The sequence below is a fragment of the Scyliorhinus canicula genome, chromosome 5, assembly GCF_902713615.1.
Source record: "Scyliorhinus canicula chromosome 5, sScyCan1.1, whole genome shotgun sequence".
In the NCBI taxonomy this organism is placed as follows: Eukaryota; Metazoa; Chordata; class Chondrichthyes; order Carcharhiniformes; family Scyliorhinidae; genus Scyliorhinus; species Scyliorhinus canicula.
Genome location: NC_052150.1, coordinates 46636441 through 46650878, shown reverse-complemented (window position 1 = coordinate 46650878; position 14438 = coordinate 46636441). Strand labels below are relative to the sequence as shown.

The following is a 14438-nucleotide window of genomic DNA, read 5'->3' as shown; positions in this document are numbered from 1 at the left end:
CTAAATCGAAGAAGGAACAAGTGAATACATTGCAGTAAGTCTGAATTACAGTTGGAGTTTGATTTCCTTTCTTAGTAGCTTTCAATAAATCTAGAATTGAAACTAGTCCCAGTAATGACCATGAACCATAACTGACTGTTGTAAAAATCCATCTGGTTCACTAATGTCCTTTAGGGGAGGAAGTCTGTTATCCTTTTCTGGTCTGGCCTACAGACTCTCAGCAATGTGATTGACTTCTAACTGTCCTCTGAAATGGCCGATCAAAAGGCCAATTAGTGACATGCAACAAATGCTGGTCTTGCCAGTGATGCCCACAGTCCATCAAAGAATAACATGTCCTTCGGCCCTTTAAACCTACTCATCGTTCTACCTTAAAAATTGAGTGGAGTAAGAATATGATACAAATCACCCAAAGACTATCTCTCTGTTTTTAAAAAAACTAAACAACAAAAGGTCAGCCAAATGGTGACCTTTGTACGCATGTGAAATATTTTTGTGTAAACCTTCAAAAAAAAGTAAACCTAGCATAGCACCTTTCAGTTTTTTTCTAATTCGATTGGCTTTATTCAGCTGCCTTTATATAAAACAAAAACAACCACCATATTGCCCATTACATTTCTGCATTCTTACAGGTCTCTCAACAGATAGGTGATGGGATGACTTACCTGTTGAACTGGATGTTGTAGTTGGAGCTCCAAATGTAAACACAGATGATGTAGCAGTATTATTGCTGGGTGCTGAGCCAAATGGGAATGGCACAACAGAGGCCCCTGCACTTGACGTACTAGCAGTTGACTTAATATCCTGGGAGCCAAATAAAAATGGCTTGGTTGCAGCAACAGTTGATTCAGAATTGCTTCCAAGATTTGCACTGCTCATAGTGGTGCTCGCCTGTCCAAATAAAAACGGTGGGTTTGTTGCGGGTGCAGAATTACCAAATATGGTGGAGGGCGTGGAACCCCCAGCATTTGCTGCAGCAGATGTGGACGAACTGTTGCCAAATATGCTGAAAGCTGGTTTTGTAACTCCTTGTTCTACCATGGAGGGAAAAGAAATAAATTTGAGATTAATTAATTGTAACTATTTCTAGACAATTGTTGCCAAGCTGCTTATGCTATTAGAATGCAACAAATATGCACATGATGCAATTAGAGGTTAACAGAACAAAAACACCCTCTAAAATGTATATAGAAAGAACATTTTGTAAATGCACCCAAACATACAGAATGTTTAAGCAGAAACATATGGTGACCGTAGTTAGAAAAGGTTATGGTGCAAATATCAGCCAGATAAACGAGGATGTTTTTAAAAAATTAAACCCGTGTTAAATCCAGTTAAGAATTTAAGTCAAAAACTGTTGAAGAATTGACACAGTTTAATTTGACCCAGTAATGCTCTGCCACCAGTCAGCAAAACAAACCCCATTTGCTACAGAGCACCAGGGAAATCTACAACAGTACAGACACACTTGTACTTACTCTTATACAAAAGATCTGATTTTAAGAAAACCCTCAAAAAGGAACAAAGTTCATAACTATTGCTTAGTGCCTGATGCACCAAGATGATAAAATGTTTAGAAAGAGTAAGAAAAATAACAAGGTGCCACAAAAGGACAACAGATTAAACAAGTGAAGAGAGCATTTAGTAGATTATACACAGTTAACTGGGAGGCTTTTCCCTGCCTGTTTGACACTCTAACTACAAAGCTGAAAAAGAGAAATCTTTTTATTAACAGCTTCCATCTCACCAAGAGAACTACAGCCAGTACATATCCAACCTGCTCTGAAAACTCTGCTCATATTTTGACAGCTGTGACAAATTCCACAACAGCAGCTGACATGATCCATAACATATTAAAATAAGCAACATTCTAAATAAGACATCTCTCAACATTACAGAAAAATGTCAATTTGCCCCATGACCCAATGTTAATGGATCCTTCAGGGAAAAAAAATCCGAGATACAAACCTGCACCGTTCCCAAAATCTAACTGGTTCTTGTTGAGCCATACCCTGGAACCTTCGTAAACAATATTTCTTAAAAAAATAATGAATGGATTTCAGAGAGTAAAACAGGGCAGAAGGTATTAACTCTGCCCACCTTCAGTGGCAGAGGTAATAAAAAGGACAAAAATGGCAGTGTTTAGAGATTAAGTAGCTACAGGGTAGTTTGGAGGAGTGACATGCTGAAAGCCATTAGACGTAGGAGCAGGGGGCCATTCGACCCATCGAGTCTGCTTCCATTCAATGAGATGACTGATCAGATGTGATAATCCTCAACTGCACTTTACAGCTTTATCCCCATAATCCTTGAATTGTTTACTGATTAAAAATCTGTCTTTCTCAGCCTTGAACATACTAAGTGAGTCAGTCTCTACAGTAAATAATTCCACAGATGCATTACCCTCAGAAGAAATTTCTTCTCATCTGTTTTAAATGGGAAATCCCTTACTCTGAAATTATGCAGTTTTCTCCATTCAAATAATATTCAGCTCCTTTATTCTTTCTATTTCACATTTCCCTACATTATATTCCATCTATCAAATTTTTGCTCATTCACTTAACCTATCAATATCCCTCTGTAGACCGTCATCCTCACCACTTGCCTTTCTACCTATTTTTGTGTCATCCGCAAACTCGGCAATAATACATCAACTTCGCTCACCCAAGTCATTATTATATATTGTAAATAATCGTCGGCCAGCATGGATTCACGTGACACTCCACTAGTTAGAAGTAGCCATCCTGAAAGTGCCCCTCTTAATAAATCTCAGTCTTCTATTATTTAATCAATCCTTTATCCATGCTAACATTACCCCCAACATCATGGGCCCTTATCTTTTTAGTAGCCATTTGTGCAGTACTTTATCGAACACTTTTTTGGAAATCCAAGTACATTACATCTATTGGTTCCCCATTATCTATCTTAGTGATTACCATCTCAAAGAATCCTAATAAATTTGTCAGGCATGATTATCAGCTCAATGTCCCTTTAGACAGACTAATCTATGGTAAAAAGAAATAATTCTAGATTTTCACCTGATGAATTACGATCACATATCATTGAAGACTAGTAACCGTAGTATCAACTACAATGTATAAACAGAGCCCAAAAGTGTGGGTTAATAAAGTGCAATGGGGGCGTATAAAATATTCATACCATCTCCACACAGTGAAAAACCCTTTTCTGTACAGCAATACAAAAGCAGTGTGCAACCATTCAAGCCAGATGGTTTTATAGGTAAAATTGTAGATTGATCGGATAGATGTGAAATGAACATTAATATGTAGAAATTAGGTGATAATTGAAAGATATCTCAAGGTATCTTGAAAGGTAAATTATGCTGAGATTAATTGGAACATTGCAGTGGGCCGAGGACAGAGGCTAGCTTGAGAGCAAATTGGAGAATCAAATGCAAATACTGCAGATGCTGCAAATATGAAACAGAAAATGCTGAAAATCTTGAATCTGTGATCCTTCAGTTCAGTTGAACAAGTATTATTAGCCTAAAACATAACTGTTTTCTCTCCACAGATGCCACCTCAACTGTTCAGTATTTGCAGTATCTTCTCTTATTACTGGAACAGTAGGTTGAGGTTATGTTGCAGATGGAATGGCGTGTCGATCTACACTTGGTCTCCCCAGTGTAGACCGGACCTCATTCAGACCGGACAGCACAGTGGTACTGCTGCCTCAGTGTCAGGGAGCCAGGTTCGATTCTGACCTCAGTTGACTGTTTATGTGGAGTTTACATGTTCTCAGTGTCCACATGGGTTTTCTCTGGGTGCTCCGGTTTCCTCCTACAGTCCAAAGATGTGCAGGTTTGGTGGATTGGCCATGATAAATTGCCAATAGTGTCTAAAAAGGTTAGGTTGGGTTACTGGGATGGGGTGGGGGCGTGGATCTAGGTCAGGTACTCTTTCAGAGGGTCAGTGCAGACTCGATGGGCCGAATGGCCTCCTGCTGCACTGTAGGGATTTAATGATTCTAAACATCGAATGCAGTACACCAAACAAAGTAGTGCCGTATAAGATTTTGATAATTCTACTAATTCTTAGGGCTTGTTATTGGCTTGCAACATCTATGGATTTTATTCTTTGATCACGTTTTTATTTCTGTTCATGAGACAATGGACAGTCAAAAGCAGTTGGGGAAACTTTACAGGAAGGCCGCTGTTTGGGAGAAATTAAAAATGAAATGAAAATCGCTTATTGTCACGAGTAGGCTTCAAATGAAGTTACTGTGAAAAGCCCCTAGTCGCCACATTCCGGCGCCTGTTCGGGGAGGCTTTTACGGGAATCGAACCGTGCTGCTGGCCTGCCTTGGTCTGCTTTCAAAGCCAGCGATTTAGCCCTGTGCTAAAAACCACACTTCATTGTTTTCTGACGAAGTTGCTTGAAGGAATGCGGAATTCAGACTCCATGCTGTAATCAGGAGCTTTTTTTAAATTAGCTTTGAAGGAATGGTTAAACAGTAGTTTGAACTTTGGATGATTAAAACCTATGCTCTGATTCAATTGATTTAACTACATTTGTAGAGGAGAATATTTTTATCAGAGGAGACTTTTCTTTCTATTTTGACATTCTGGCAAACATTTGCTCCTAATGGCTTTGGTTCTGTGGGACTTAGGTTATATTGTTTTATTACTGTTCTGCATCTGAAGCAGGCTTGTCCAACCTCTTTTGCCGCACCGGGGGGGGGGGGGGGGGGGGGGGGGGGGGGGGGGGGGTTCTCAATTTTCTCCGCCCCTCAAAATCCGCAGCACCAAATACAGGAAAGAAGTGGCCTGTGATTGGAGGAGCAGCCCCATGTAAAATGCTTCCATTCAAACTTTCCTGTTTGACTAGCACTTTGAAAACTGTCTCCAGGGGCCACGTGGAGGGGTTCAGAAGGTTGCATGTTGGACAAGCCTGATCTAAAGGAAGTGTGTTATATTTATTCACACTGGAGTGTAAACTCTGGAGTTCCAGGGGACAAGAGATGGGCATTTGTCATTACTGTATGCGGAAAACTGGAATCTTGTTGGCAGTGTTACATGGTTTCTGGGGGATGAATCTTCTCGATGCAGTTCAATATCACTTCAAAGGCTGAGCAGAGAAAGATATTGTTTGTGCTGGCGAAGCTCAAGGGCTCCTAGGAACCTGAGGATCTTCCATATTGTCTTCATTGTTGTTTGTTAAGTATATGCAAGATCTTACTTATTCTCCTGGATTCATAAGTATTAGTTATTCATACCTTGTTAGGTCAAGCACAACTGAGGACCCTAGTGTTAGAAATTATGAATTAGGACCTTGAGGTTTTTATTAGCAGGGTTTTTTAATACCTTGAAACCGTAAAATCTTACAACAATAAATCACCATTTAACTGAGTGTTTGAAGCCTCAGACAGTGATGAGAGAGAGAGAGAGAGAGAGAGAGAGAGAGAGAGAGAGAGAGAGAGAGAGAGAGAGAGAGAGAGAGAGAGAGAGAGAGAGAGAAGGCAAAAGGGCAGCTATTGTGTCTCCTGCACTCCTGGAAAGGCATTATGAGAAGTGGAGAGGTTTTGGTGGTGATTTGAGGTGTGGACCAGGGTGTCACAGAGGGAATCTTTTTTTCAGACTGCTAAAAGAAAAAGGAGGCAATGATGTGTTGGGTGGCAGTGTCACTCTGGCAGCACAGAAATGATGCAGGATGATCTGTTGAATACAGAGACTGGTGAGGTAGAAGGCGAGAACAAGGAAAAATCTATTGCGGTTCTTGGAGGGAGAGGAAGGGATGAGTCTGTGAAGGTGCAACAAACTGAGTAATCAAGCAAAGAGGGCTTCGCTGACTTCGGAATTGGCACAGGATGGAAGAAGTCCCATGCCACTGAAGCCCTCTTCGCTTGATTAGTACTGTAATGAACTACATGTTTGTCCTAAAAATGACTGCTTGATTGGTGAATTTATCTTTCCATACGGTGCTGAAGATGTGTTGTAGACACAGGAGATGGAAATTATTGAGCTTTTTTTCTTGGTAAGTTGCCCAGGCTTCACTGCCAGTGCTGAGGATACAGGCCTTTTACACAAGTATCTTGGCCCTGTGGATCAGTTTGTTATTTTCCATGTCTGCTTTGTTACTTGGACAAAGCTGATGGCTACCTTTCCAACACGTGTGGAGCTTCTTGTGCAGAGACAGTGTGCCTGTCACTGTAGACACATGCGGAGGTGTGAGATGCCCAGGCAGTTGTCAGGATCCCTTTGGTCATCTTTGTTCTTGTATAAAATGATGTCCATATCCCGCATATCCTTTCGGAGAGCCTTCTCTTCAGCAGAGATTGTGAAAGTATGGCAGTGGGTACGGTTTTCCAAACCGAGTAAAGCAGCTGGTGTGGCATCCTTTCAATTTGCATTCCCTGTTGCTAGGGAGTTGATGGCCTTTTCAAGCTCAAGCAATGATGGTTCTGCATCAAGCTCATACATGACAATTAACTGAAGATCAAACACAGGCAGAGATATAGGACCAAAGGAAAGAGTATGCCATTTGGCCCCTTAAGCCTGCTCCACCATTCAACTAGATTCATGGCTGATCTCTGACCATAACAACATTTTGCCGCAATATCACGGGGAACACGGTAGCATGGTGGTTAGCATAAATGCTTCACAGCTCCAGGGTCCCAGGTTCGATTCCCGGCTGGGTCACTGTCTGTGCGGAGTCTGCACGTCCTCCCCATGTGTGCGTGGGTTTCCTCCGGGTGCTCCGGTTTCCTCCCACAGTCCAAAGATGTGCGGGTTAGGTGGATTGGCTATGCTAAATTGCCCGTAGTGTCCTAAAAAGTAAAGGGAGGGGGGGGGGGGGGGGGGGGGGGGGGGGTTACGGGTATAAGGTGGATACGTGGGTTTGAGTAGGGTGATCATTGTTCGGCACAACATTGAGGGCCGAAGGGCCTCTTCTGTGCTGTACTGTTCTATGTTCTATCACCCCATGTCTTGATGTTTTAGTATCTAGAACCCTGTCCTTTCTATCTTGAACACATTCAGTGATTGAGCCACAAGAGTCCTCTGGGGTAGAAAATTCCACGGTTTCACTGCCCTCAGTGAAGGAATTAATCCTCATCTCAGTCCTCCTCCTTATTCTAAGATTGTGGCTCATGGGTTTAGACCACTCATCTCACCCCTGCAGTCAGGAGCAACAGCCTCACGCGAGAATAGCTTGGAGTAATAATAATCTTTATTAGTGTCACAAGTAGTCTTACATTAACAGTGCACTCAGGCACCTGTCTGGGTACACAGAGGGAGAATTCAGCATGTCCAATTCACTTAACAAGCACGTCTTTCGGGGTTTGAGAGAGCGCCTGGAAGAAAACCACGGAGACATGGGGGAGAACGTGCAGACATGGGGAGAACGTGCAGACTCCACACAGTGACCCACAGACAGTAGCACTCCACCCACCAGTCATTTGCTGGTTCCTGTCAGAAAGTACTTTCCCATTGTTGATTTCAAAAGAACACTTTAGTGATGGGGGTAGAGTGCCCTTCTGATACCGCCATGCATCACGTGATGTTTACTATTGTCTCTAGCAGTTCGTATTTCTTCACATGGATTAATTCAATACTTGCTGGCACAGTTCCTTCTGTACAAGTGCCGTAGCTAGATATGGGGTCAGGAGACCGTGTGCTAGCCAAGTGAGCTACGTTTTTTGCTAGGATACCTTTGCAGATGGTTAACCACAGAGACTTACTTTTTCTATACATTTAGAGTACCCAATTCTTTTCTTTCCAATTAAGGAGCGATTTAGCGTGGCCAATTTAACTACCCGGCACATCTTTTAGGGTTGTGGTGGTGAGACCCATGCAGACACGGGGAGAATGTGTAAACTCCACATGGACAGTGTCCGGTTTGAACCCGGGTCCTCGGCACCATGAGGCAGCAGAGCTAACCACTGGGCCATCGTGCCGCCCCACAGAGACTTCCATGCTTCAGCAGCATATGACTATTTTCCACCTGACAGAAGCTCCAGAATATCATCTAGTGGCTTTGAAGTGACCTTAGTTTGCTATTACCATACAAGGTTGATGCACAAGAACAGATGAGGGTGACAAAAGCTACATGATGACAGATTAAGAGATAAGAGTGTTCAGAAATCATGACAGGCATCTCAATTGTGTCAATCTGTTGCTGACAGCAGAACTCTCTCCATGTTCATGGTGGTCATCTTCACTTTTGCTATGCCATAATATAACTGGCCTCGTGTATTGATCCAGTGTCAGCCAATCTAGTCTCTTGGAGAGCAACAATGTCTATGTTGAATTTCTGTAGCTCACGGTCCATCAACGTCATTTTACGTACATCATCTTTTGACTGCAAGCTGTGATTCATGCCAGGACACAGTCCTGACATTCCAGCTTCATCTTTTATTTCTTGCGTATCCTATTGTCAGAAAAATATTCTGATTCCTCAATGACTCAGATGATGGCTGACATTGGTAAGTCAGTAACATATTTGCTGAGGTCTGCCTAGCTTGGGAAAATATTCTTTTTTTTTTTAATTTTAAGAGTACCCAATTCATTTTTTCCAATTAAGGGGCAATTTAGCGTGGCCAATCCACCTAGCATGCATATCGAACTTGGGACCTCGGCGCCATGCGGCAGCAAGGCTAATCCGCTGTGCCACTGTGCTGCCGCTTGGGAAAATATTCTAACCAATAGAATGCAATGATTTGTCCCACCAGAAACAACTCTTACCTTGCACCAATCAAGCTGGTATACCTCCCATTTTGGTCCCCTCATTGGTAACAGCAAGGATGCAGTGTTATTTCCATTTGACTTTTGGCTTCCTAGCCTGGTCAGGATTTAGGGACACATATGCCCAGTATCTGTATCTCCCTCTTGACCTTTGAGACAGAGTCCAGAGGATGAATGGGTGTTCCTATGTCTGGAGCCCATTCGGTTGCTGAAAGAGGTGTGTTGTGAAGGATACTAGCTGCTAGCAGGACCTTTGCCTTTGACTCTCCCAAGCCAGATCCACAAGGCTCTAGGTACCATTTGTGGTCAGTGGTTTTGCCACAGGGTGATGTTACATCGAGTACAGTTGCATGATCGACTGCCACTACATAGCCTGCTGAAGAGAAGCTGAGCAAGTAAGCCTCTCCTGGCACTACACAATCTGTGCATCACCACGTGATACACCCCAGTAAGCCTTCTGTGTGATGACACATGGCAAGTAGGCACCTTAAGGTCCTAGGTCAAACTGTAGAGGATATGGAGGAATACTTTGGTCGGCATTGATGCAATATACAGGCCCATTGGTGCATGGACATTCCATCAGCTAGGTCACAACTGCAGGTCAAATGGTACCCCCACTGCCTCTATTTATTCTTACCAAGTGATCGCACAGTGATAAGTCTAGTGACAAGATTGATTAGGACTCCTTGAAAAAGGGTGACAATGATGATTGACATCTCTATTAAAAGTGCAAGAGACAGACTGCTGCATAAAGTCAAAATGAAGTGAGTTCAAGATCCACTTCAGAGACCCGAGCAAATACTGTATGCTACCGAAGGAGTGCTGCATTGTCTTTTCAAAGAGACAGTTAACAGAGGCTCAATGTGTCCTTTCAGGTGAAAATAAAAGGCTCTATAGTACGATTTGAGAAGAGAGGTCTATGCAACATCCTGGCCAATATTTATCCCTCAACTAATTCTAATTGAGACAGATTAGGTAGTCACCATCACTTTTGATAGGGATTTGCTGAGAACACGCTGTCTCCACCGTTTCCAGATTTGTAATGGCAATATTTCAAATGCAATTAATAAAGCACTTTGGGATGTCCTGGAAGGTGATGTACAAATAATGTTTTTAAATTTTACATTTCTTACCTGAAGTGTTTACTGCAGCCCCAAACAGAAATCCTTGTTGTACAGTTTCTGTTGCTTCTGGTTTCTCAGCAGATTTAACCAAGTTGAAAGTAAATCCAGATTTGGCTTCTGGTTTTGAAGAGTCTGACAAAGATACTGATTCTTTGGTTTGCTCTGGCGTAAAAGAAAGTTCAGACTGCGGTTGTGGATCAATGTCTTTCCTTTTACCAAATACAACTGGTGCAGAGCTTAGAGAGTCCTGTTTTTCATCTGGTTTTCCAAACATAAAAGCTGAAGTTGCCACAGGTTCCTGGTCTAATAATTTCTCAAAAACTGCATTCACAGTTGCACCATCTTTCCTTTCTTCTGCTTTGTCAAGCTGAAACTGCACTACCGAGGTTTCTTTCTTTTCCTCTGTGCCAAATTTAAAGCCACTTGGAGCATTCTTATCCTCAGCTTTAGCTGTTCCACCAGCATCAAATTTAAAACCCCCAAATGCCATGTCACTTTTCTTATTTTGCTGGCTTATATCAGAGGCACCAAACTTAGTAGTAGTTGAAGTTGAAGCCGGGTTGTTACCAAAGGCAGCTACTTCAAATTTAAACCCACCGCTAGAGGTTTTGGAAATATCCTTTTTGTTTCCCTCTGGGATTTTCTCTGTTGAAGTAACTCCAAATTTGAACCCCTTTGGAACTTCGAATTTAAGTCCTACAAAGGCACTGCTTGATGAACCAGAATCGGACGTCCCAAATTTAAAACCACTTTGATTTCCGAATTTAAAACCTGTAGCGCCATCTTTACTTTGCAAAGAATCCACTTTGGAGGGCTGGTTGCCAACGATGAATGGTGAAGCAACAGTTGATAATACCGAAGAGCCAAGCCCTGCAAGTGGAAAGAAAATGGTAACTGAACTTTCAACGCTTGATATTATAAAGCAAACAAGGATCTAAGCTCTTGCGTATATTTTCATGAAATTTATATTTTTATAAAATAGATGAGTAATGCTCCAGCGATGGAAAAGTCACTGACATCTAAATATCTTTCCCAAAGAAAATAGATGAAAGGATAAATAAGCACCAGGAGGTAAATCTGTGCCCGTTCATTTTGGGCAAACGCTAGAATATTTGCTTTGTTAATGTAACCTAAACTGGCCTCAGCTTTCCAGCAGGATTTCTCTATCAAATCAAAGTTAGTGTGAGGGGACAAAGACTTCACCCTGTACATTTTTATAAAATATTGTTATCCTCATGGCTAGTGGGACAATGGTTAGCATTGCTGCCTCACAGCTCCAGGGTCCAGGGTTCCCAGCCTCGGGTGACTATCTGTGTGGAATTTTCTCTGGTTGCTACGGTTTCCTCCCACAGTCCAAAGATGTGCAGTGGTTAGGTGGATTGGCCATGATAAATTGCCCCTTAGTGTCCAAAAAGTTACAGTAAGAAGTCTTACAACACCAGGTTAACGTCCAACGGGTTTGTTTCAAATTACTAACTTTTGGAGCGCAGCTCCTTCTTCACTCACCTGATGAAGGAGCTGCACTCCGAAAGCTAGTGATTCGAAACAAACCTGTTGGACTTTAACCAGTGTTGTAAGACTTCATACTGTGCCCACCCCAGTCCAAAGACGGCATCTCCACATCATGACTACCATCGACTCAAAAAGGTTAGGTGGGGTTACAGGGATAGGGTGGAGGCGTGAGCTTAAGTAGGGTGCTCTTTCCAAGGGCCGGTGCAGACTCAATGGACCAAATGGCCTCCTTCTGCACTGTAAATTGTATGATTCTACGGCTATTCCAAAAAAATTTGAAAACTCGACAAAGATTTTATTTAAATGGATGAAACAATGTCTGTCTAGAGGTTGTTAAAGAAAAGGAGCTAGCATGGCAACAACATAGAAACGTGCACTTTGTTGTCTCTGAAGAGACACTAATGACCCTGAATGGGCTGCAGAGTCCAAATTCAGAGTGAACTATACAAAGACCATCTACATTTCATAAGTTAGGCTGGTCAACTGCAGTCTTTTTAGTCTGCTAGGACCCACAACCTTCCTTTTAAAACTTAATGGTTGGAACATTTAACCATCTCGGGAGTCTGTGCAAGGGATGCGTATTCTTTGTCAAATACAATGTGGTGCGAGGACTATAACATGAAACTCCAGCTGGGGGAACCAGCTATTTTTCTGAGTTGTATAGAAAATTGACTTTGCCTTTTATTACCTGTCAGCAGCCTCACAGAAAAGCTCTCCCCAGATTGAATATCTGGTCCCACCGAAAAGAAGCTCTATCCCGATTGAATATCTAGCCCCAGATATGCTGCTTCTGCTGGAATTTGTGTGCCACCGCCAACAAAACACATTCATCTCTGCGTGCCTCTCATAATGTGATGTCAACACCAGAAAAATAATGGGTTTTCTGCCTGCCAAACTCTATGAAGGATTACCTCATTGGACTTTGGGACCCACATGAAACAAACATTTTTTTTAAAGGGTCTTTTCCCTGTAAATCTTTCTTTTCTCTGTCCTTTCTTTACTATGCGAGTGCATAGGAGGCAACTTGGCTACCCTTCTCTGCTGTTTGTGTGTAAATAAACTATCTGAGTTCATCCCATCCAAGTTTGTTGTGGGAATATTAATAGACAATTCGATCACACTAAAACGGAGCAGTTGGGAAATACGCCATCGCTTATAAAGGGGGAAGTAAATCCAAACGGGCGGATGGCAAGAGAAATCAGGACTATTTAAATTAACCCCCCACCTGTCCATGACACTAGCAATTCTTTTTTCTTTTACAATTTTTCCCCAACATTTTTACACCAACAGATTCACCCCCCCGTCCGATAACCAGGTCTCCAAAGTGTGAAATGAACCACCCCCATCTCGGATGAAACCCCTCATCTGCTCCTCTCAGAGAAAATTTTACCTTTTCCAAGGACAGGAATTCCAACAGGTCCCCCTGCCATGCCGAGGCACTGAGGGGAGAAGCTGACCCCCACCCCAACAAAACCCGCCTGCGAACAACCAACAAGGCGAAGGCTAAAACATCTGCCCCCACTCCCATCTGCAACTCTGGCAGGTCTGATTACCTCATGTGGACCCAGCTCCAATTCCATATGCAAAACCTTGGACATGGTGCTGAAAAATGACCCCAATATTTCTCCAACTTCGAGGCGGGCCAGAATATGGATCGGCTGGGCCCTTCCCAGCTCGCAACTAACCTTCATCCTCAAACAGCCGGCTAGGGGCAGCACGGTGGACAGTACAATGGCTTCACAGCTCCAGGGTCCCAGGTTCGATTCCGGCTTGGGTCACTGTCTGTGCGGAGTCTGCACATCCTCCCCGTGTGTGCGTGGGTTTCCTCCAGGTGCTCCGGTTTCCTCCCACAGTCCAAAGATGTGCAGGTTAGGTAGATTGGCCATGATAAATTGCCCTTAGTGTCCAAAATTGCCCTTAGTGTTGAGTGGGGTTACTGGGTTATGGGGATAGGGCGGAGGTGTTGACCTTGGGTAGGGTGCTCTTTCCAAGAGCCGGTGCAGACTCGATGGGCCGAATGGCCTCCTTCTGCACTGTAAATTCTATGATCTAATCCTTGCCTTCAATAAATGCGCCCCATACACCACTTAACTGAATCAACACCAGCCACACACACACTAATTCAAGGCATTGACCCGTCACAATATTTTGCACCAAAATCCTCCTTCCAGCCACATCCCCAGCTCTGGGTGGCACGGTAGCACAGTGGTTAGCACTGTCACTTCACAGCACCTGGGACCCAGGTTCGATTCCCAGCTTGGGCCACTGTCTGTGCGGAGTCCGCACGATCTCCCCGTGCCTGCACGCGTTTTCACCGGATGCTCCAGTTTCCTCCCATAAGTCCTGAAAGTCACGCTTGTTAGGTGAATTGGACATTCAGTGACCGAACCGGTGCTGGAGAGTGGAGACTAGGGGATTTTCACAGTAACTTCATTGCAGTGTTAATGTAAGTCTACTTGTGACACTAATAAAGATTACCTTCCATTGACTCATTGCCCTCCTCTTACTATCGATCGCTGAAACAATCCCACTCTCCAACACCCCCCCCCCCCCCCCCCCCCCCCCCCCACAAACATCGAGGATGGCAGTGCCACCAGAAAACTCAGGAAAGCCTTTCTTGCAAAATTCTGCACCTGCATATACCTAAAGCCCTTTTCACACTGCAGCCCATACTTCACCCCCAACTCATCCAAACTTGCAAATCTCACCTCCAGAAACAGATTCTTCATCTCTTTTACTCCTTTCAGTTCCCATCCCTAGAACCTTGCATCCATCCTTCCAGGCTCAAACCCATGATTCCCTCTTATTTGCATCACACTTGACCCTGTCCTCAACTTGAAGTGCTGTTGAAATTAACACTAGAAATTCTTATTCCAACAATAAATTGGGAAAGACTGGAAATCACAAATATTTGAGGTGTGGAACCCTTCTTCATATTTCAAATTCAGGCTGTACCTGCCAACTTCTACAACTGGCAACCACTATTGCATAATAAATCAAAGTACAACTTCCAATAGGAGTGCACACAAGGATCCATTCAAAATAGTATTTCTTCTCTCTCTCTCTCTCCCCTCCCTTTGCTTCTCTTCTGTAGGTTAGAT

At 43.2% G+C, this 14438-nt stretch overlaps 1 protein-coding gene across 1 annotated transcript in view; it reads right to left on the bottom strand.

The window, feature by feature from the left end:
- Positions 1 to 14438, bottom strand: part of nup153 (nucleoporin 153) — an 89337-nt gene that overhangs the window by 13682 nt on the left and 61217 nt on the right. The window contains exons 18-19 of the mRNA XM_038796989.1: positions 9835 to 10695; positions 666 to 1034 (exon numbers count right to left, since the gene is read on the bottom strand). Coding sequence (XP_038652917.1) covers positions 666 to 1034; positions 9835 to 10695 — 1230 coding nt within the window. The remainder of the gene's footprint in view (positions 1 to 665; positions 1035 to 9834; positions 10696 to 14438) is intronic.